This window comes from Anguilla rostrata, chromosome 3 (genome assembly GCF_018555375.3).
Source record: "Anguilla rostrata isolate EN2019 chromosome 3, ASM1855537v3, whole genome shotgun sequence".
NCBI classification, from domain to species: domain Eukaryota; kingdom Metazoa; phylum Chordata; class Actinopteri; order Anguilliformes; family Anguillidae; genus Anguilla; species Anguilla rostrata.
In genome coordinates this window covers 2,037,344-2,059,032 of record NC_057935.1, presented here as the reverse complement: position 1 = coordinate 2,059,032, position 21,689 = coordinate 2,037,344, and the positions used below count along the sequence as shown (strand labels likewise).

At 51.7% G+C, this 21,689-nt stretch overlaps 1 protein-coding gene and 1 long non-coding RNA gene across 8 annotated transcripts; one reads left to right on the top strand and one right to left on the bottom strand.

Moving 5' to 3' along the window:
* Positions 1-5,735: 5,735 nt before the first annotated feature.
* Positions 5,736-6,328, top strand: LOC135249797 (uncharacterized). Its single transcript, XR_010328780.1, has 2 exons — positions 5,736-6,068; positions 6,114-6,328. It is a non-coding gene; the product is annotated as an uncharacterized LOC135249797 (long non-coding RNA).
* On the bottom strand, positions 6,224-21,571 carry LOC135249795 (C-terminal binding protein 1). 7 transcript variants are annotated; one of them, XM_064325360.1, is made up of 11 exons: positions 21,110-21,570; positions 19,437-19,534; positions 19,043-19,160; positions 11,490-11,644; positions 10,717-10,861; positions 9,999-10,205; positions 9,223-9,437; positions 8,746-8,876; positions 7,991-8,118; positions 7,300-7,420; positions 6,224-6,857 (listed from the first exon to the last, which is right to left on the bottom strand). In XM_064325360.1, exons 3-11 carry the CDS (start codon positions 19,098-19,100, stop codon positions 6,668-6,670), a joined length of 1,350 nt encoding a protein of 449 aa, XP_064181430.1. In that variant the 5' UTR covers positions 19,101-19,160; positions 19,437-19,534; positions 21,110-21,570; the 3' UTR covers positions 6,224-6,667. The 7 variants fall into 7 exon arrangements, with proteins under 7 accessions (XP_064181430.1, XP_064181428.1, XP_064181429.1 ...); XM_064325358.1 differs by having other exon boundaries at positions 19,043-19,200; positions 21,110-21,569; XM_064325359.1 differs by lacking the exon at positions 21,110-21,570 and adding an exon at positions 20,964-20,986 and having other exon boundaries at positions 19,043-19,200.
* Between the last annotated feature and the right edge of the window lie 118 nt (positions 21,572-21,689).

The following is a 21,689-nucleotide window of genomic DNA, read 5'->3' as shown; positions in this document are numbered from 1 at the left end:
CGACACACCGGGGGTCCCTGCACCGCCTCATCACGTCCTCGCCTTATGCAGAGCTCGCGGGCATGCGGCGGTCACATGAGCACAATCGACCGGGTTCTAATTAAAAACACATACAGATGTGCGCGCATGCACGCACGCACGCACGTACACGCAAACTCTCCGCACCGGCTCCCCCATTCATAAACATCTCACGCACCGCACGCACGCAGTCGGTAATTTAATGCTCGGCCCACGCAAACTAAGACAAGTATGGACACTTTAGATGTGGATTAAACATTAGCTTTATTTAGTTTTTACTTGCGACGAGTCCGGGGGACATCGTACTGGGAAGGCTAAATGAGCTCGCTAGTCGGACCTGTGATTGAGCACAGTTAACGAGAAGGTAGGCCCATATCCAACAGAATTCCAAGCAAAGTGATTAAATGAGAGAGAAACACAGAAAGAAACAGCTTTGTAGCAATGACTAGCACGCCCCCGATAATTAGCTACTCTATCTCGCACGCGGCTGTGTGCCGACCAGATGACCGTAGAGAGACCGCAATCGACACCGCTTCTCATACGCACAAAACGGGACGACGACGTCAGCAACTCAGTCTGGTGGGCTGTATACAAATGGTCTGGACTGAAAAACGGATCATAATTTTTTATAACAGACCACCAAATCATCGCCAAATGCGTGGCAGATGTTGAGAATAAATACGCAACAACATGTTTAGTGTAACATTAACTCTAACAGAATGTCTTTTTTTATTAGAATAGAGTACACGTAATTGATTTCACTGGTATAAATTCCATGAGCCAACACTGAGAACTACAATTTATCTATTTCTGTTGAGCAAAAATATCAACTGATCACCCGGTTGCTGCAGCGCATCACATTTAATTCAACCTGACCGTACTGCACCAGTGTAGCACCACAGTGTAGCAAAAAGTACAAAATAGTCGCCCCCTGCAAGTTCGGATGTCCAGAAGAGATTCGCGGCAAGTGGCAGAGGAGCAGACGGTACAGAAAAACCGCACACGTAGCCGATGCTTTGTCTAGTGACGTAAAAACATTTTGTTTTGAGACATACGTTTAGAGTAATATGCCATTAATAAACATCTGCGCAACTGGTTTTAGTCGTCTCAACCAAAGTTTCTCTAATATTTGAAAGAGCAGAGTTTGCGAGGGCCGCTATCTAGACACAGAGCACTGGAACATACACTGTAACTAACCTCTTCAATAGCATTAGCGCTGAGCTACACACTGTACTCCATTATAAAATAGTAGCATCAATTAGCACTGAGCTACACACTGTACTCCATTATAAAACAGTAGCATCCATTAGCACTGAGCTACACACTGTACTCCATTATAAAATAGTAGCATCCATTAGCACTGAGCTACACACTGTACTCCATTATAAAATAGTAGCATCCATTAGCACTGAGCTGCACACTGCACTCCATTATAAAAGACCAGCATCCTTGAGCCATGTGCACACTGTAGCCCATTCTACAACACTATCCCTGATCCCCATTCTGTACCATTATACACAGCTACACATTGTACCATTATGAAATCCAAATGGCGCCAGTAACTCAGTTATGGTATCAGCGTGTGCGCAAAAGTGCGTCACGTCGAGTGAATTTACTCTGGGCTCCTGGAAAGGTCCGGAGCCAAACACAGAAGACCGATCCGGACGTCTTCAGAGAGATACCCACATCCCCCACACCCCCCCCCCACCCCCTCCTAAAACAGCCTGTCCGCTTCCTCCCTTGATCCCGTTAAAACGTTTATAGACCTTCTGACAATCCACTTTTATTGTTCCTCGTGGAGCCGAACAACCCTCTGCCCCCAGAGCACCCCCCCCCCCCCCCCGCCCCCCGACACCCACCTACTAAAGATGACCCAGGTGCTTCAGAAACCATGTGTGCTTTTCCGAGACCCATTCCAGAACATTCTGTGGCCTGGTCAACAAAATCAGAGAGATAAAAACTCCCTGCAGTTCAGCCTTGTTTTGATACAAGTTGTTCCATTTGGGCAGTAACGCAACCCCCCATGAGCCCCCCTACCCCCACCCCCACCCCATCCCTTTTGCCTGCCACCCACCCCCCCTCCTCAATAAGAGGAGGTCCCCGGATGAGAGCAGAACCCGGCTTGTGAGCGGACGGGGGGGGGGGGGGCGTTAGTGTGCATGCTGCAAAGCCCCTCGGTCATGTGGGAACGATTTGGGTTGGCGAGCGGCGCCCCCCCCTGGCAGGGTGGTTCCGCTGGAGCCGGGCCACGCCCACGGGCCTCTCGTAAACCTGCCGGACGGCCTCGTCGGGTGGAAACGTTAAAGTCTGATTCGCCCCCCCCCCCCCTTAATAAAGCCTGTGCCCCGGGACGGCCGTAAAGTGCTCGGCGGGTTCAGGGGAAAACCGGCTTCTCTGGGTCCTAAAACACACCTTCTTTCAGCCCGTCCTCCAGTCAGACACGGGCGACGGCCAGCAAGGGTCAAAGGTCAGCTGAGGAAAAACAAACACCTTGTGCGGTGACCGTAAAGAGGGCAAGAGACACAGTGCGGTTCATCTTCAGGATTTTATTAAAATATTTTATAGCGGAAGTTACCATCACAAACATGATTGTTTCTAATAAAAAAGTAAACAAACAAAAAAAAACAAAAAAACAAAAATAAAGCTTAAGAGCTTAGTTACAGGGAACTTTTTTTTTGTAATTTTTCACATTTTTTGCAGTCTGTCGGAAATCAATAATTTTTTTTTTTTTAAACAACAAAATGAGACGAGAAAACACTATGTTCACATGTTGTAAAAACACATTTCTCAATTTCAATGAACTTTCACACCGACCGATAAACTCATGAATATTAATCAGCACTTTTGGTGTTGTTCGGCATTGGGGAAACCCCACGGAGGATGCTGCAGTGGGGGGAAGGTTCCGGAAAGCAAGCGGATGCTGCGGGTTCTGGCTGCACTTCCCATCGGACCAACTGTAGGATATGCGAACGATCCAACCCTGAGAGAGACAGAATGACCAGTCCAGTCCAAAGAAATCCCACCACGGCCTACCCACAGGAGCGCTCCAAAAACGTGGAAGGTAATCACAACTACAGCCGAAAATCCCAGTTCTTTCACTGAAATGTTAGGCACCCCTGAACAGCCAGAGTGGTATTTTCACACAGATTTGAGGAAAACATGACCTTCCTTCCCCCCTTCCTGCAGTAAAACCATACCACTGAATACCTTCCCCACTGCAGCCTGACATCTCAGCTGTGAGCCCAACCACCGCAGTTCCACCCCTCACCAGCAGGTGGGAGTGTGGTGGCAGTGAGTGGAGCTTAATGTTGCCATGGAGCAAATACAGACCACAAGTGAATGCTATAGCACAGCATCTGAAAACGACAATTACAGAATAAAAATACAACACTAGCTTACCAAACCGGTTTTTCGAAATGTTTCAGTACAACATGTTACACAGCCGAAAAAAATAACCAAATAAAGCAATAAATGATTTCAAATAAACTGTTCACAAGACGGTGCACTGCTGATTTCATTATACCCAATACTTTACTGACAAGAGACCACTACTAAGCCTATCTATCAAAATACTGGAAAACGAACAAATGATATACTGAACCAAAAGGAGAAATTAAAAAAGCGCCAGAACAGATTATGAGAGTTACGTTCACTCGTGAAAAGGTGTAAAAATTAAACTACATGTTTGGACAGAGGATTGAGCCCCCTTACAGACCCCCCCCCCCAGCCAGGCAGAGCTCGACTCAGGAGATGAACACAACACTGTCATTGTGAGAGGACCAAACAAGGGGGGAGGAGCCAAGACACTGATGTCATCAAGAATCCAGCCAATTGCCTTTCCCTGGTAAAAGCCAACAACTACTTCTGCATTCAGCCCTAAACACTTTTACCTGCAAATGTGAGGAACAGAGAAAAACATACCCACCCCACCCCCCCACGCAAAAGAAAAACAATCTTTATGGCTTGCACCGATCCATGCAGCAGATCTGGATTTCATTTCGTTTTAATTCTCTCATAAATTACTGAAATAATTCTATGCATTTGCCCTACACGGAAACATTCAACCTCCATTAACCCATCTTAAAAATTCCAGTAAAAAGTGAGCGGGGGGGGGGAGGGGGGGGGAGTAATCACAGGTATAAAACATTTCTGTCGCGGTGTTACGGTTGACTTGGAAACGAGCGGAGTCTGAAACCACGCCCTGAATCCTGCTCTTCCAAAACTGCTTCCACAGTCACAGCGGAACTGTGAGAGGATTAATCTGTGCACCCTTTCACCCCGTCCCCTGTTAAATACGCCTGTCCCCCCCCCACTTTCCTACCCTAAACACTCTTTTCTTCTCCCCCTAGGTGCCCTCAAACTCCGCCCCCTCCCTCCCACCCCAGGAAAAAAACTATATTCTGTTAAACACAGAGCGCAAGGGAAAAGAATCACAACAGGAAGTGCACGAGATGAGAGGCGCAGAGAGCAAGGCATTGTGGGTATTTGTTTCTTTGTTTCTTTTTCTTTCTTTAAACATGTGATCGAAATGATTTTTTTTTTTTAAACGACAAACATCAAAAGCAACCAGAGGCAGAAGAAAAAAGAAGAAGAAACAAAAAAAAAAAAGGGATTCGTTTCAAAAAGCCTGAGACCTGAGTTCTCAAAGAGAGAGAAGAAACGTACGGGTGAAAGCACCCGATATTTTCCGCATTTGTAAAAGTCTGCACTCTGTTCAGTTTGGGATACTTGTCAGCGTTATCACCAAGAATTTCTTTTTTTTCTGGTATAGTAAAGAACTCTAAAAAACTGTACAAGGACAAAAAAGACGTGAGAGTACATTCAATATCTGTTACTGAGGTACTAGAGAGGGATTCCCGAGTCACACAACTGTGTTCACAGTTGAGAGTCATGCTATTCACAGGGGCTGTGTGTGTGTGTGTGAGAGAGAGAGTGCGTGGTTGCACGACTGTGTGTGTGCGTGCACGCTCGCGACTGAGTGTGTAGTTGTTGGGACGTAGTGTGTATGCGAGGTGAGTGTTGTGCAGGGTGCGAGTGTGTGTGCGAGCATGGGTGCGCACTGTGCTGTGTGTGTCGCAAGCAGTGCAGTGTGTGTGCAGAGTGCGGTGTGTGTCGAGCGCGTGCGAGTGTGTGTGTGTGTGTGCGAGCATGTGCGTGTGTGTGTTCGCAAGCACGTGCGAGTGTGTGTGCGAGTGAGTGCGAGTGTGTGTTCGCAAGCGCGTGCGAGTGTGTGTGTGTGTGTGCGAGCATGTGCGAGTGTGTGTGTGTGAGCGAGTGCGAGTGTGTGTGTGTGTGTGTGTGTGAGCGAGTGCGAGTGTGTGTGCGAGCGTGTGCGAGAGTGTGTGTGTGTGTGTGTGTGCGCGAGCGAGTGTGTGTTTCAGTTTGGGTGCTTCTAGATCAGGTGGCTAAGCCCACAGCCCTTCTCCCCCAGACTGTCCCTGCACCTGTGTGTGCTGATATAAACCCATTCACCAGGCTGCCGATTTAAGAGCTCACGCCCGCTAAAGAGAGGAGAGCCGGGCGATAAGTGTGAGCTGTGACCCACACTGTCCTGATGCGCTGGGGGGACCGCTGGTCAACTGTCTGTCTTTACAGCGTGTGAATTTGTCTACGGTGCCAAGGAGCTCTTTTCAGGGAGTAGGCGGGGTTCAGGTGTGGGCGGAGCCTGTGACATCATCAGGAAGGTGTGGCACTGACAGCATGTTTGCACAGGCAGAACGAGGCCTTGCTGAATTGTAACTGTCGGCATGGAGACCTGTCAGACACGTGGACCACAGCCTGACCTACAGGGCCACCTGCTGGCCAAAGCATGGAAACACCACTACCAACAACTCTGTGGTGTGTGTGTGTGTGTGTGTATGTGTGTGTTCATAAGTGTGTGAGTGTGCGGGCGTGTGTGTGGTAAACACATGACATCTCCTGGTTATTGTGATGGTGGAATCTGTAAGGCAGAGCAGGGAGGAACAGTCAGAGTTCTCCTGGGGGGAGGAGCAGGGAGGAGGCGCAGAAGGGACAGTCAGAGTTCTCCTGGAGAGAGGAGCAGGGAGGAGGTGCAGGAGGGACAGAGTTCTCCTATAGAGAGGAGCAGGGAGGAGGCGCAGGAGGAACAGTCACTGCAGAGCTGAAACCGAATCCTGATTTGCTGTCAGAGAGAGTAAAAGGGGGAGGGGGCCCGTGGGGGGGGGGGGGCTCAGTGCAGGCAGGATGTCACACTCACTTCCGGAACTCTACTTCAAAAGTCTGAAAAAAGCGAACTGGTAAGAAGAAAAAAAGATAATATCCTCCGTATTTGTTTTTGAAAACTAAAAACTCTGCATGAGCCCGGAGGCGTCCTGAATGAGAGTTACACCAGCATAAAAAAATACAGTCTGGAACAAACGGCAAGAGATTAAAAATGTACAGCTGAATCCTTATGAGTTATTGCTCACTGCAGAGAGAGAGAGAGAGAGAGGGAGGGAGGGAGGGAGAGAGAGAGGGAGGAGTGATCACAGACAGGTCACTCAGGTTGCTTGTGTCCCGGGGGTTACTGCAAGGGGGGGCGGGGGAGTCAGACCAGTTTGTTTTTGGGGGGGATCTGGGCGCCAGTGCCAGTATCTGCTCGTCTGAAAGGTGGAGGGCGTTTCCGGGGGCGACGGAATGTGCTGGGCCGCTATTGGTCGGCTGGGACGTCTCTGTCGGCCTCGGCCTTCGAGGGCTGCCCCGGGGAGGGGGCGTGGGGGGGGTGGGACACGGGGGCGATGCCGTGGGCCAGGGGCAGAGACGCCGAAACGATGCCCTCCACACCGGCCCCCGCTGCGCTGAGTGCAGCAGCCGGGACCCCAATCAGACCCGCGGGAAACCTGGGGGGGGGGCAGAGAGAGGGGCGGGGCTTAGCTCATTACACAACCGGTTGCCAGAGCGACCTTTGGGTCACAGGGCCAGTTCCCTAAACATTACGCAACACTGCCTGCCTAAAACATAAGAATACAAATTCTGGATACGTATATAGAGTACCTAAATACACAAAAATACCACAACAACCTGAACTTAAGAGAAAAGACTGGAGATCACAGATCACACGTGAGCATAAGCATGGCTACAAGACTCCTGCTTCTTCGGTGGATTTATTTGTGAGCGCCAGCCTAAGAACGCTGCCACCTGCTGTACTGGAGGGGCCTAAATGCTGCATGTCAGCGTATCAGACTTAAGAGTTCTAAATGCACAAAGCCCTAACCCATGCAGATATTAAGAGAGAAGGTCTCACCTGTATACACCTGCACCCACCCCCCACCGTGGACCCACCTGCCGTACGCGCCCCCGTTGAGCTCCGCGTGGAGGGCGGAGGGGTCCACGCTGGACCACTGCGACGCAGCCATCAGGTACTCCTTATTCACGCAGTTCTTCAGATTGTCCGGGATGCGGCCTGAGGAACGCCAGTCACATCGGTGACATCATTCGCCAGCACATCAGTAACGCCGCTCGGCTCCTCCCACTGTGAGCTCTATGCCCCTCCCCTTTCACACCTGTCCAGGTTTATGCCCCATAACTCCCCCCCTGCATACCTGCACAGGAGTTAAGCCCTATGCCCCTCCTCTGCATAACTGCACCGGTGGTATGTCCCGCCCCCAGCATCCCTGTGCAGGTGCTAAGCCCCTCCCCCTGCGTACCTGTGCAGGTGCTAAGCCCCTCCCCCTGCGTACCTGTGCAGGTGCTAAGCCCCTCCCCCTGCGTACCTGTGCAGGTGCTAAGCCCCTCCCCCCACGTACCTGTGCAGGTGCTAAGCCCCTCCCCCCCACGTACCTGTGCAGGTGCTAAGCCCCTCCCCCTGCATACCTGTGCAGGTGTAAGCCCCTCCCCCTGCGTACCTGTGCAGGTGTAAGCCCTTCCCCCTGCGTACCTGTGCAGGTGTAAGCCCTTCCCCCTGCGTACCTGTGCAGGTATAAGCCCCTCCCCCTGCGTACCTGTGCAGATGTAAGCCCCTCCCCCTGCGTACCTGTGATGGCACGGCGCACCTCCCTGGCGGCCTCTTCGCGGGCCTCGATGGACGCCTGCTCGCTGTACCAGGACGTGTGAGGGGTACAGATCAGATTCGGGGCGTCCTTCAGCGCCCCCTGCGAGAAGCTGAGAGAGAGAGAGAGAGAGAGAGAGCAGGGGTGTGACAGGGGCCTGTGTGTGTGGGTGCACATGTCAAAGCGTAAATGCTCAGGTGTAAACTGGCAGGTGTAAATGCTCAGGTGTACATGCTCAGGTGTAAATGCTCAGGTGTAAACTGGCAGGTGTAAATGCTCAGGTGTAAATGCTGCAGTGTAAATGCTCAGGTGTAAACTGGCAGGTGTAAATGCTCCAGTGTAAATGCTCAGGTGTACATGCTCAGGTGTACATGCTCAGGTGTGCGTGCTCAGGTGTGCGTGCTCAGGTGTGCGTGCTCAGGTGTGCGTGCTCAGGTGTGCGTGCTCAGGTGTAAATGCTCAGGTGTAAACGCTCAGGTGTAAACGCTCAGGTGTAAATGCTCAGGTGTAAACTGGCAGGTGTAAGTGCTCAGGTGTAAATTGGCAGGTGTACATTCTCAGGTGTAAATGCTCAGGTGTAAATGCTCAGGTGTAAGTGCTCAGGTGTAAGTGCTCAGGTGTAAGTGCTCAGGTGTAAATTGGCAGGTGTAAGGGCTCAGGTGTAAATGCTCAGGTGTAAATTGGCAGGTGTAAGTGCTCAGGTGTAAGTGCTCAGGTGTGCGAGGGCGGCCAGGCTCACCTGAAAGGCTCGGTCTCGTGCACGTCCAGGGCGGCTCCCCGTATGCGGCCCTCCTTCAGGGCCTGGGCCAGAGCCTTCTCATCCACCAGCCCCCCCCGCGCCGTGTTCACCAGGAACGCGCCCTGCCGCATCTGCACACCACACCAATTAGCATTACACACGCACCGATTAGCATTACACACGCACACACACACACGCACACACACGCCGATTAGCATTACACACACACACACGCACGCACACACACACACACACGCCGATTAGCATTACACACACACACACGCACGCACACACACACACACACACACCGATTAGCATCGCGCACACACACATATGCACACACACAGGCACACCGATTAGCATTACGCGCACACACACACACACACGCACGCACGCACATACACACACACGCGCGCACACCGATTAGCATTGCGCACGCGCACGCGCACACACACATATACACACACACACACAGACCTGTTTGATGGTGAAGTCGTTGATGAGGTGGTGGTTGTGCTCGTTCAGGCTGCAGTGCAGGGACACGCAGTCCGAGTGGATCAGCAGGTCCTGCAGAGTGGACATGCGCTGCAGCCCCAGGGACCGCTCCACCCCGTCCGGCAGGTACGGGTCGTAGAAGATCACGCCGAAGCCGAAGGCCTTGGCCCGCAGCGCCACCGCCTGGCCCACTCGTCCTGCGCGGGGGGGCGGGGGGGATTATGAGGGCGTTAGTTTCAGCCCGGAAAAACAGACATGGCGCACGCCACAAACCGCAAGAAAGCATAACGTAGCATTACATTACATTACATTACAGGCATTTAGCAGACGTTCTTATCCAGAGCGACTTACACAACTTTTACATAGCATTTTACATTGTATCCATTTATACAGCTGGATACATACTGAAGCAATGCAGGTTAAGTACCTTGCTCAAGGGTACAACGGCAGTGTCCTTACCCGGGAATTGAACCTGCGACCTTTCGGTTACAAGCCCAGTTCCTTACCCACTGTGCTACACTCCGTCCTGTCTGCATCTGTCTGTAAGCATCATCGCCCCCTCCACCCCGCTCATCCCCCCCTCCCACCGAGCCCGATGATGCCCCCCCCCCTCACCAAGCCCGATGATGCTCCCCGAGCCCGATGATGCCCCTCCCCCCCCTCACCGAGCCCGATGATGCCCCTCCCCCCCCTCACCGAGCCCGATGATGCCCCTCCTCCCTCACCAAGCCCGATGATGCCCCTCCCCTCCCCCTCACCGAGCCCGATGATGCCGAGTGTCTCCCCGCGGATGCGGGCGGCGCCCCCGGCGACCTCGCGGATCTGCTCCACGCTGCCGGCGCGCGTGCCCTCGCGCAGGGCCTGGTGCATCCAGGTGACCCGGCGGTACAGGTTCAGGATGAGGCACAGCGCCGTGTCCGCCGTCTCCTCCACAGAGCACGCCGGGACGTTGCACACCGCGATGCCTGGGGGGGGGGGGGGACGTCAGCGAGCGGGAGGGGGAGTGAGGGGGAGAGAGAATGAGAGAGGGAGGGAGGGAGAGAGAGAGAGCGAGAGGGGGAGGGAGGGGGAGAGAGGGCAGGAGGGAGAGATACTTTCAGCATTTCGGTAAGACAAATCACCTGACATACAGCTTCCGTTACTCATATCAGGCCTTGAAACCAGACGCTAATGTACAAAACGAAGCTTTGCGCTCAGACACCCTGGTGGATTACTGCTCTCCCGCTCAGCAGGGTTAGCGGCCTGCTCAACAAAGCACACGTGTCTGGCAGAAATCGGCATAATGAAAAAGCACCAACTGCATAAATAACTGAATATTTATGAATATAAAGGCCCGTAGTCCTTAAAGCTGGTTTGTGAAGCTTGTTCTGTGGGCCTGACCTTGTTTTTAATGTGCAGGTCTCCAGTGTTAGTTATGCGGAAGGAGGAGGCGCATGATTGGCTGAAAGGTGACGGGGGCGGGGCAGGTTTGCTCACCCAGTTCGGCCGCTGCCTTGATGTCCACGTTGTCGAACCCGCTGCCGATCCTGACGATGATTCGGAGGCCTTTGAATTTGTCCAGGTCGTCCCGGGACAGTGTGATGGTGTGGTATAGGAGCGCCCCCACAGCCTCGTTCAGCACCTGTGGGGGGGGGTGAGGGGGGCCAAGGGAAACCAGGGTTTTTTAGGAGACTGGATCGTTCACCTGGATACAAAATAAAAATTGTTTCTCTTTGCATAGTCAGCCATTTAGCGGACAGCTGGTGCTCGGGGACCTCCAGGACTGGGGTAAGGGAGACAGACAGACAGACAGACAGATGGGCAGACAGACGGATGGACGGACGGACGGACAGACAGACAGAGAGACGGACGGACGGACAGAAGGACAGACAGACAGATGGGCAGACAGACACAGACGGACGGACGGACAGACAGGCAGGCAGACAGGCAGACAAATGGACGGACGGACAGATGGGCAGACAGACGGATGGACGGACGGACGGACAGATGGACAGACAGATGGGCAGACAGGCAGACGAACAGACAGGCGGACGGACGGACGGACGGGCAGACAGGCGGACGGACGGACGGACGGGCAGACAGGCAGACGGACGGACAGAAGGACAGACAGGCAGACGGGCAGACAGACGGACGGACGGACGGACAGACGGACGGACGGACGGACAGACAGACAGACAGACAGGCAGGCAGACGGACAGACGGACGGACAGGCAGACAGACAGACAGACGGACGGACGGAAGGGCCGTACCTTCTCGTGGATCTCCTGGGTGGACTGGGCGTCGCAGAAAGCCACTGTGGCCACGTCCTTCAGGATGGGCATCTCCACGGTGCAGTCCCGCCCGTCCAGGAGCGCCACCAGGGGGCGCGGGTGCATAGGGCCGTTCAGGATGGGGGGGCGGATGCCTGCACATGGGCCGAAGAAAAGAACCAATGTTACCCTTTTTTGGGGTGGGGGGTAGTGGTTTAGACAGCATCTCCATCAGGACTCAGGTCAATTCCCGTTAAATTAACTGATATCATGAAATAAATTCCATTCATGAGAATTCAAAAATTTGAATTAAACCCTTTAAGGTGTGAGACCACAAATATGTGATTAGAATGTTCTGAACTGAACATTCTATTGCTGATGTCACAATCACTGCTGGTGACTGAACGCAACGGAGTTCTAGAACACTGATTTAGAATTTTGGGGGGGAAAAAACGTTCTAAAAAGCCTTCTTCAAAGGGATTAGTCTATTTTCTGAACTGGCTTAACTGAAACCGGGGCTCCATAGCAACCATCCTTAGGCCATGAAGAGGGCGAGCGGGTCCGTCCCATTGGTGGATCCTCACAGTTTCCCCCAGTCATAGGCTACACAGTAAAACCGCTTTCTGTTCAGATGCCCGCTTGACCTCCTGTCCTTCGGTTCAGCTGTTCTGGCACGGGACTGCATGCCCCCCCCCCCCCCTTTCCCGCCCCCGCCCAAAGCGTTTGGGACAAGGCCCCGGTCATCTCAGGCCGGGGGGGAGGGGCTGAGAAACCCACCCCCTTTCACCCTCAAGCCTGAATAAAACCTGACTGCTCTCCCAATTGAGGCGGGCCGGTCTCTTTATGAAATCCAAGAACAACATCATTCCTCACTACCCCCCCCCCCACCCCAAAAAAAACACACACACTTAGCCTCCTTGTTTGCAGGGAGCAGGACGATTTAGAACACACTAATGAGGAGCCACACTCCCACTCCACCCTAAACACCCCCCCCCCAGAGGGTAAAGAGTGCACCGAGCGGGCAGGGGAGGGGGGCAGGGGAGGGGGGCAGATTGGGTGCTGAAGGCTTGAGCCATGACCCAATTTCCTCTGTCTGAAGGCCTTGAGAACCCCACCCCCCCCCACCCCGAGCCCCCCAAAAAAATACCACCCTGCTACTGTGCCCAACCACACACAGAATCGCACAACACACACACCAACACACACACACGCCGCACCACACACACTCCACACATATGCTCACACTTACACATGCCATACACACACACACATGCACTCACAACATACGCCAACCGATGAGTACTTTTTTTAAAAATGCGATACCGGACCATATTTTACGAATAACCACTAGATCTGTGACGTCAACGTATGTTTAAATAATACTGCGACCGTGACAGAGCACTCTAGCCAGCATGCACACACACACACACACACACACACACACACACACACACACACACACACACACACACACACACACACACGCACACACAAAACAACCCCAAAGCCTCAGACTCGTCTGTGATAAAGGTCACGGGACTTATGACTGACAGACTGAATAAACTGACTGTGCAGTGCTGACAGACAGCACCATTGTCTTTAAGGCTCACGGTGTCCCCCGCCCTCCATTCTAATCTACTGCAGGAGTTCATCCACCCTCACTGTAAGACAATGAAGACACATGTCCTGCTATCAGAGAGAGACACACACGCACGCTCATACACACACGTGCACACACAGATGCACGCGCACACACACACGCACACGTGCAAACACACGTGCGCACACACACACACACACGCACACATGCGCACACACACACCTAAGATGTGCATCATTAGAAGTGTCAGTCAAAGTTCACCGTCTCACATTCCAGTTAAGAACTAGATGTCAGCCCAGGTCTTAAAACCTTGGGATTCCATTATAATTCTCGCAAAGACAGAGCCAAATACTTCCACACGGTTACGTGCTGCACACACAGCTTCAAGTGCGAAGACCTGCGTTAATTTCTCCACAGCAGATGAAGTCCACATTCCACAGACTATCACCGGTGTCGACGGCAGTCCTGTGGCATCCAGGACCAATCCAGACACAAGTCTGAACGCAAGGATCAGCTCAGTCAGTGGTTTAAGAGAAAAACAGAGCTGAACGGAACGTCTTCAAGTCAACTGAAGCCCACTTTTTTTTTTGTTTGTTTGGTTTATAAACTGTGCCCTTCTCCCTCCGGAATTCAGTTGCTCTTCACCCCCAGGAGTTACTGAACCCAAAACAAACCTTTACCACTAAAGCACTAAATCACAAAAGCACCCGACGCTTCGGAACAGAACAACGCTAGCAAAAGGCGCTCTCCAATCTCTAAGCTAATCTCACCAAGATGTGAAACCTGGGCCGCCCACTGCGGGAGCCGACCCCCCAGTACCCCCCCCCCCCCCAACCCCGGGGTCTGCCCCCCCCGCCCCAACCCCGGGGATCCGCCCCCCCACCGCCCCCCGGCTAAGTTCAATTCAGGGTGCCGTCATTCTGCTTCCCCAGGGCTCCCCAAAGTAAGCGCCGCTTCCTGTTCTCACACTCCCTCCCGAACTGACGGACAGACTGGAATGGGCGGGGGCAGGGGGGGGGGAGGACACAATGACTTCTGAACTCTGCCGGGAGCGACGTGGAGACTAACACACCTGTCCATCACGCACCAGGTGACTCACTGAATAGCCAATTACAGCCCCAATGTGCGCTCAGCCGGACAGAGCAATGCACAGTAAGACTGTGACTACACAGAACAGACCGGCTTTAGCATACCGCCGCTAACCGGCTACACAGAACAGACCTGCTTTAGCATACCGCCGCTAACCGGCTACACAGAACAGACCGGCTTTAGCATACCGCCGCTAACCGGCTACACAGAACAGACCGGCTTTAGCATACCGCCGCTAACCGGCTACACAGAACAGACCGGCTTTAGCATACCGCCGCTAACCGGCTACACAGAACAGACCGGCTTTAGCATACCACCGCTAACCGGCTACACAGAACAGACCGGCTTTAGCATACCGGCGCTAACCGGCGCTAACCGGCTACACAGAACAGACCGCCTTCAGAAAGCACTATGGCTCTAACCAGCTACACAGCAAAGAGCCTTCACCTAGCACAGAGGAGCAACTGGGACCATAAATAATTACGTCTCACCCTCCAAACACAGCCATCTCACCCCCACACCCACCCCCTTCCAAACAGGTGTTAGAACAGGGTGGGGGGAGGGAGGAGTACACAATAATTAAGGGTGAGGGGGTGGTATGAGCAAATATGGGAGCATATGTTGATCTCAGAAACAGAAAGTTGCAGCAGAGCAGATGCAGTCAGCAAGGATATTTGGGGGGGGGGGGGTCACAGAGCCAGAAAAACAAATACTGGGGAGAGTGTCTACCCCCAGCACAGGACTGAGCTCCTCCATCGCCACGGTCCCACGCAACGTGTGCTCTGCCCCACTGTACAGAAAACCCCCCCCACCAAAAACCCAAAACCAGGAAGCAGAGCCCGCGGGGAAGCTGTGAGCTCCGCTCTGCGTGCAATTACACCGCCAACGCTAACGCTGCGCGCTAAAAACCGCCAGAGCCGCGCGCTAAACACCGCCAGAGCCGCGCGCTAAAAACCGCCAGAGCCGCGCGCTAAAAACCGCCAGAGCCGCGCGCTAAAAACCGCCAGAGCCGCGCGCTAAAAACCGCCAGAGCCGCGGAGCTAAAAACCGCCAGAGCCGCGCGCTAAAAACCGCCAGAGCCGCGGAGCTAAAAACCGCCAAGCCGCGGAGCTAAAAACCGCCAGAGTCGCGCGCTAAAAACCGCCAGAGCCGCGCGCTAAAAACCGCCAAGCCGCAGAGCTAAAAACCGCCAGAGCCGCGGAGCTAAAAACCGCCAGAGCCGCGGAGCTAAAAACCGCCAGAGCCGCGCGCTAAAAACCGCCAGAGCCGCGCGCTAAAAACCGCCAGAGCCGCGCGCTAAACACCACCAGAGCTGCGCGCTAAAAACCGCCAAAGCCGCGGAGCTAAAAACCGCCAGAGCCGCGCGCTAAAAACCGCCAGAGCCGCGCGCTAAAAACCGCCAGAGCCGCGCGCTAAACACCGCCAGAGCCGCGCGCTAAAAACCGCCAGAGCTGCGGAGCTAAAAACCGCCAGAGCCCGCGCTAAAACCGCCAGAGCCGCGCGCTAAAAACCGCCAGAGCCGCGCGCTAAAAACCGCCAGAGCCGCGAGCTAAAAACCGCCAGAGCCGCGGACGCTAAAAACCGCCAGAGCCGCGGAGCTAAAAACCGCCAGAGCCGCGCTAAAAACCGCCAGAGCCGCGCGCTAAAAACCGCCAGAGCCGCAGGCTAAAAACCGCCAGAGCCGCGAGCTAAAAACCGCCAGAGCCGCGGCTAAAAACCGCCAGAGCCGCGCGCTAAAAACCGCCAGAGCCGCGCGCTAAAACCAAGCCGCCAGAGCTAAAAACGCCAGACGAGCTAAAAACCGCCAGAGCCGCGGCTAAAACCGCCAGAGCTCGGAGCTAAAAACCCCAAAACACAGCGAACCACACACCCGGGGGGGGGGGGGGGGGGGTGAGGCAAAACAGCGAACCACACACCCTGAAGGGGGGAAGTGGGGGACAAAACAGCGATAAATTACCACATGGAAATAAGAAGCGCTAAGGTCACACCCGCTAAAAAAAAAAAAAAAAGGAGGGAGAGCGAACTGTGGAGAAGGGAGAACGCCTGCTAGTGTGTGCAGGAGGGTAAGAGTGCACACACACACACACACACACACACACACACACACAGACACAGACACAGACACACACACACATCCGCATACATTCACGCACACATAATTCCATTCATTCAGTTTCTCTCTCTCTTTCCCTCTCTCTCTCTCTCCCTCTCTCTCTCCACAAGAGTGCGATCGCACCGAGGGAGGGGGGAGGGGCAGGGTGTGCCGATAGTGCTGCAGAACCCCACCCTGCCTCCTGCCACACACACACACACACACACACACACGCGTGCGTAAGCACATACGTGCGCACACACAGACACACATACAGACACACACGTGCGTGAGCGAGCGAGCAAACACACACACACACACACAGCTCTCCTTTACAGTAGGAAAGGTCCATTCTCCGGCCCCTACCCCTCCCCCACACACAGTAACCCCGCCTTCCCCAAAATTAAAATCTTTCCCACAGATATCCTAACCTTGCATGCTGCAGCTGGGCGACCAGTCTTCCTCCGTCTCTCTCTCTCTCTCTCTCTCTCCCCCCCTCTCTTTCTCTCTCTACTTTTCCCTCTCTCCCTCCCACTCTCTTCCCTTCTCTCCCTCTCCTTCTCCACTCAGTCAGCGTCAGACTGCTCTTGCCTGGCAAAAATCCGGCACACACCCAGCCCCTCCCCAAAACCCCCATCGCTCCAATCAGACACAAAGCCTGTGCACTGTCGACCAATCAGCACCAACTTAATCAGCATATGTGGGCGGGGACAGAGACGGGTGCTGGAGGCAGTTTTCCGTTGTTTTTTTTTTTTTTTTTTTTAAAGAGACAGCTGGAGTGTTTCCCGGTGCCCTGTGTGACCCCACCGCCCCAACAACGCTCTCCCTCCCTCCCTTTCTCTCTCTCTCTCTCTCCCGCAATCTCAGCCTCTACAACACTCTCTCTTTCTCAGTCTCTCACTCTATCATCTCTCACACTCTCAAACATTCCTTCTGCAGTCCTTCAGACTATATTCCCAGTGTTTCTGTAAAAGCAGAACTCCTCTCCCTTTATTTCACTGCTCTCAGGGTACGGGCCTCGACAGTGATTTAATTACCCCGCTCTCACTCTGCTCACCATGTTAAATGAGCATTTGTGAGTCGCTTTGGCTCCTGACAAATGATTAAATTGTAAGTAAAATGTTTTTTGCCTCTTTTTAGCATTTCATTTGAATGTTGACAGACACAGAATCAAACCACAACAGCGAAGGAGATACGATTCACAATTTAGCAAGCTCCCAAGCCTTTCCAGCTTTCCTAGCGGGTAAGATGTCCCTGTTGTTTCTAATGCTAACTCATGATTAACAGTATAAACCAGCAGCCCTGTTCCTGGAGATCCAGTTTTCAGTCCAGCCCTAACAAAGCACACCTCACTCAGCAGCCAGCGACATCGCTGAGCTGATAATCATTAGGCAGGTGTGCCAAACTGAGGCTGACATGAAAACCTCCCGGATGACGGATCTCCAGGAACAGGGCCGGCTGCCACTGGCATGAACAACATAAACCGGCGAAGAGCCCAGTATTGCCGCTAAACCCTCTGCGATGGTGATGTCACGCACAGTACAAACCCACACTAACCGCTACTGTGCCCCCGGAACTGCCTCTGCACTTCTGCAGTAACCGAGGATTCGGCGTGCCATCTCACCAACCGCAGCTAATAAAAACAGGACTCCCAACGTCGCGCTGCGCGCTATTAATACAACGTGCGAATGTGCGCGTCGAGAGATAGGACGCTGACAGCATCTGCCGCTTCAATCGCTGAATGCAAAAATATCACCTCAGCCATAACATAACTGTAAGAGACGGCCTAAACCTGCCACTGCACATTTATCTGAACACAACCTCAACTCCTTCCACACACAGATTACCTTACAGGGTTCATACATTACCACCTAGTCTAAGTAACAGGGGCACCAAGTACAATATGGTCAGGAAAATGGCGAGCATTCTTGGGCTCAATGGCCTGTTCTCATTATTGTGTTATGCTACGTTAATACCAAGGAGAATAAACAACTGTAATAAGAGATTAAAACGTGTTCAGATCAATGTAACTATTTTACACTCACAAAATTCAAATGATGTGTGGACATAAGATGCAGCACGGGCTTGTGATGAAAACAACAACAATGCCAAGGAAAAATAAAACCGACAATTATTTTCATACCTAGTGATGTGGATTGCTCAGAAAACCATTTGATGGTTATTCTAGAAAAGTGTATAATTTGAGAGCAATGATTCTGTTTGTGCCTCCTGTCTCGAGGTTGCGGACACCAAAGGTTATTTTATTTTATGTGGTTAGGGCACTGCAAGTTTCCCCTTGCCCTTCCCCCTCACGCTACCCCCCCCCTCCCCCATCCAATCCAATCTGCATAGAGTGCCTTTAACCTCACGACAGCTCTTCTGGCTCCTCGTCCAATGCTCACCTGAATTAATTGGCTCCACAGCCATTTTAAGCCAAACAAACTCCGCCATGCAGAATTTAGCAGCTGCAACCACGCCATCTACCCTAACAGACCTGCAGCCCTGTCAACCCACTGAAGGATCCAGACAATCAGTGGAGCTTGGGGAACTGTTTTAAATGTTAATCATTTTTAAAATTTAAATACATCCAGCTATACAAGCAAATACTATGTACAATAAAAAGCTAATGTCCCACAAGTCAACAAAGGTGTCTGCTAAACACCAGTAATGCAATGAAAGAAGGCTGTCAAATATAAAATGGCACAATCGAGTGTACAAGTATCCATTTCAGTCAAATGCTTCCAAGACTTTCTTTCCAGGAGCGCTGCTGACCTTCGCAGATGCGGTCCAGTCTCTGCCGCTTGACTTTGAGCTTGTCCATCAGAGCCATCGACGGGCAGTTTTCACCCAGGCCAGGGCAGTGCCGTACAGATCTCTACACAGCGCCTCACTCAGGACAGGAGGAAAAACAACCGCTCAATCCACAAAACCTGTGGAGTCGGAGCACAAATTGAGGCAATTCCCCTGAGTGTTCGAACGTCTGTGTTCAAATACAAAGCACTAAAATTTAGGTGACCTAAAAGTTGAGAAACTCAGTAATCGATTTTTTTTTTTTAAAGCAGCCAATAAACCACAACACTTGTTATGGGATTTTAAATTATTTCATATTTTCTCAGCCTACAAGGGCGAAGTGCTGGACTCAATCGTCTTTGCATTGCAAACTCACCAGGAAAACAACGCTGTCGGTCAATCGGTCTGTTCCTCACTGCCTGTCTGTCGTTTCCAGTCAAGGATTCCTTTCCATGCCGTCACAGCAAATCAGGTCTGTTAAAGCAAAAAAAGTGTTAGCGAGCATAAATGACAATTTTACATAAAGAAACTGCGTTTAAGGTTTCAATTTGAAAACGGGAACTGGTTCACTGATCCTATCTTAGAAACAGTCGTTATCAAAGCCTTTTCAACACCACCAAATACACGAGGAAAAGCCTGTCAGGTGTAAGTTAATGCCACATGCACAAAACTTCACTGTAGACAAACGAGGGGGTGAAAGACCCTGAACAAATCGATCGCAATCCCATTACCCCCCTCCCTCCGAGAGTCTATCGGCTGGCTCAGAAACGGCCCTTAAAAATCAGGCTGAAGCGCATGTATTTTTCCGGTGCTTCACACTGACGTGATACCGAACACTTCCTACACTAGCATCCACAATACAGCTGCACTCAGCGTTAATTAGCCGGCTCAAGTAACCAGCCAACTCCAAGACAATGTCTAAATATTAGCTTCCTATGAAGGTTCGCCACCCGACAGAAAACTACAGCCTGATAACTTTAGCCATAACTTAGTGCCGGTACATCAGTTACCGCACAGTGATAGTTAACGTTACACAGATTGTCAACAGACTCATCTGCATTAGACATGCCCATAGACCCAGCGTTAGCCACAGCCATGCTATCAGCTTGCTAACGTTAGGCAATGATATCACCCTGGTTCAGCTATACTCCGCCGTGAATAGCTACCACAAAACTTAGCTCTACAGAACAAAGCTAGCTAAGTAACGTTGCTAACGTTATTTCAAGAAAAATATTTCAACGGTGATTCAACTAGACTAATCTAATCTAGCTACACCCAGTCCTGACTTGCTAGAAAACAAGTTAGCTAGTTCTACCGAACAAAGCTACCCTAATTAAGTTATGTTGTTCTGTAATTGTTCTAGCTTAATGGGTAACGATATGTAATTGAACAAGCAACCATCTAGACTAGGTTAGGCTGGTTTTCTCGCAAGCCAAATCCTAAACTAGCAAGGTAAGCTCTTAGCTAGCAAGCGAACAGTTAGCTGGCTAGCTAGCAAGTTTGCTAACGTTACCTAAACGACTAATTTCTATATCGGTAGCATCTCTGGCTAGTTTTAAATGACCTGAGTTCCCAGATAAACTACATAACTAACTTGCTGGCTAATTCAAGTGTAATACTTAGCTAGATATGTGCTAGCAATAGCCATAAATTATGGTGTAATATTACTTTTAGCTAGTGCTAACTAGCTAACTCCTGACGAGAAGTAGCTAGCTAGCCACATTACTAGCTAACTGAAGAAGACTGACTAACACCATAATAACAACTGTAAGGCTTTAAACGGAAATAAATGTGCTAATAACGCTGGTAATTTATTTAGCCGTCGATGTAAACGCCGAATAGCAACTATAGTCTACAACTAACGGTCACGACAATCATTAGCTAGCTAACAAAGCTAGCTAACCTTAGTCGGCTAGCTATCCAGCGGCGTGTGAGGGAGGTACAGAGGAAGCCCATTTCTCTATCGTAGGAAACAGTGGCGCAAAAAAGTCAATTTGTCTTCCTCAAGAACACAACGTGCAAACTCGGTCCGTTTTCCCAAGGCCTTACCTTACATATGGTCCGGACCGCCGCAAGCCAGAGCGGGCCTGTGCTGCGCGTTATTTAATCGACGAAGCGTCTCTTGGCTGTAACGGGACAATGTGAGTGTGTATGCCGCCTTCCCTCTCTCCTCATCGCCATGAAAACTGAAAAGGAGGAAGCAGTAGGTACACGGAGGTCAGGCCGCTGCAGACGACTGCGTGATGCGGAAAGAGCGGAGCTCTTGTCGGCACTGAAGATGGAGGGGCGCCCACATGTCAAGCGGCGGTACTGCGTCAGCCAGAACACCCCACATTAAGAAGCTCAAATCTGTCTAGTGATTAAACAGCGAAAAAGAGAAGAAGCATGGAATGCATCCAGCAAACGTGAAATGCGGAACTTTCAGGACTTTTTTTTAGGAATAAGGTGTAGCGGAACTGCATATACTGATGAAATAATATTAAACCTTGACTGCAATCACACTGTTCTTCAGAATTTGACATTTTATGTGTATGGTCTTTTTACTCCATTTCAAGCATTTGTGCAACGTTAGTTTGCTATTGAGTTTCCATTACTTTCGTAGATATATTCATCGGGCTACGTGTAGTTG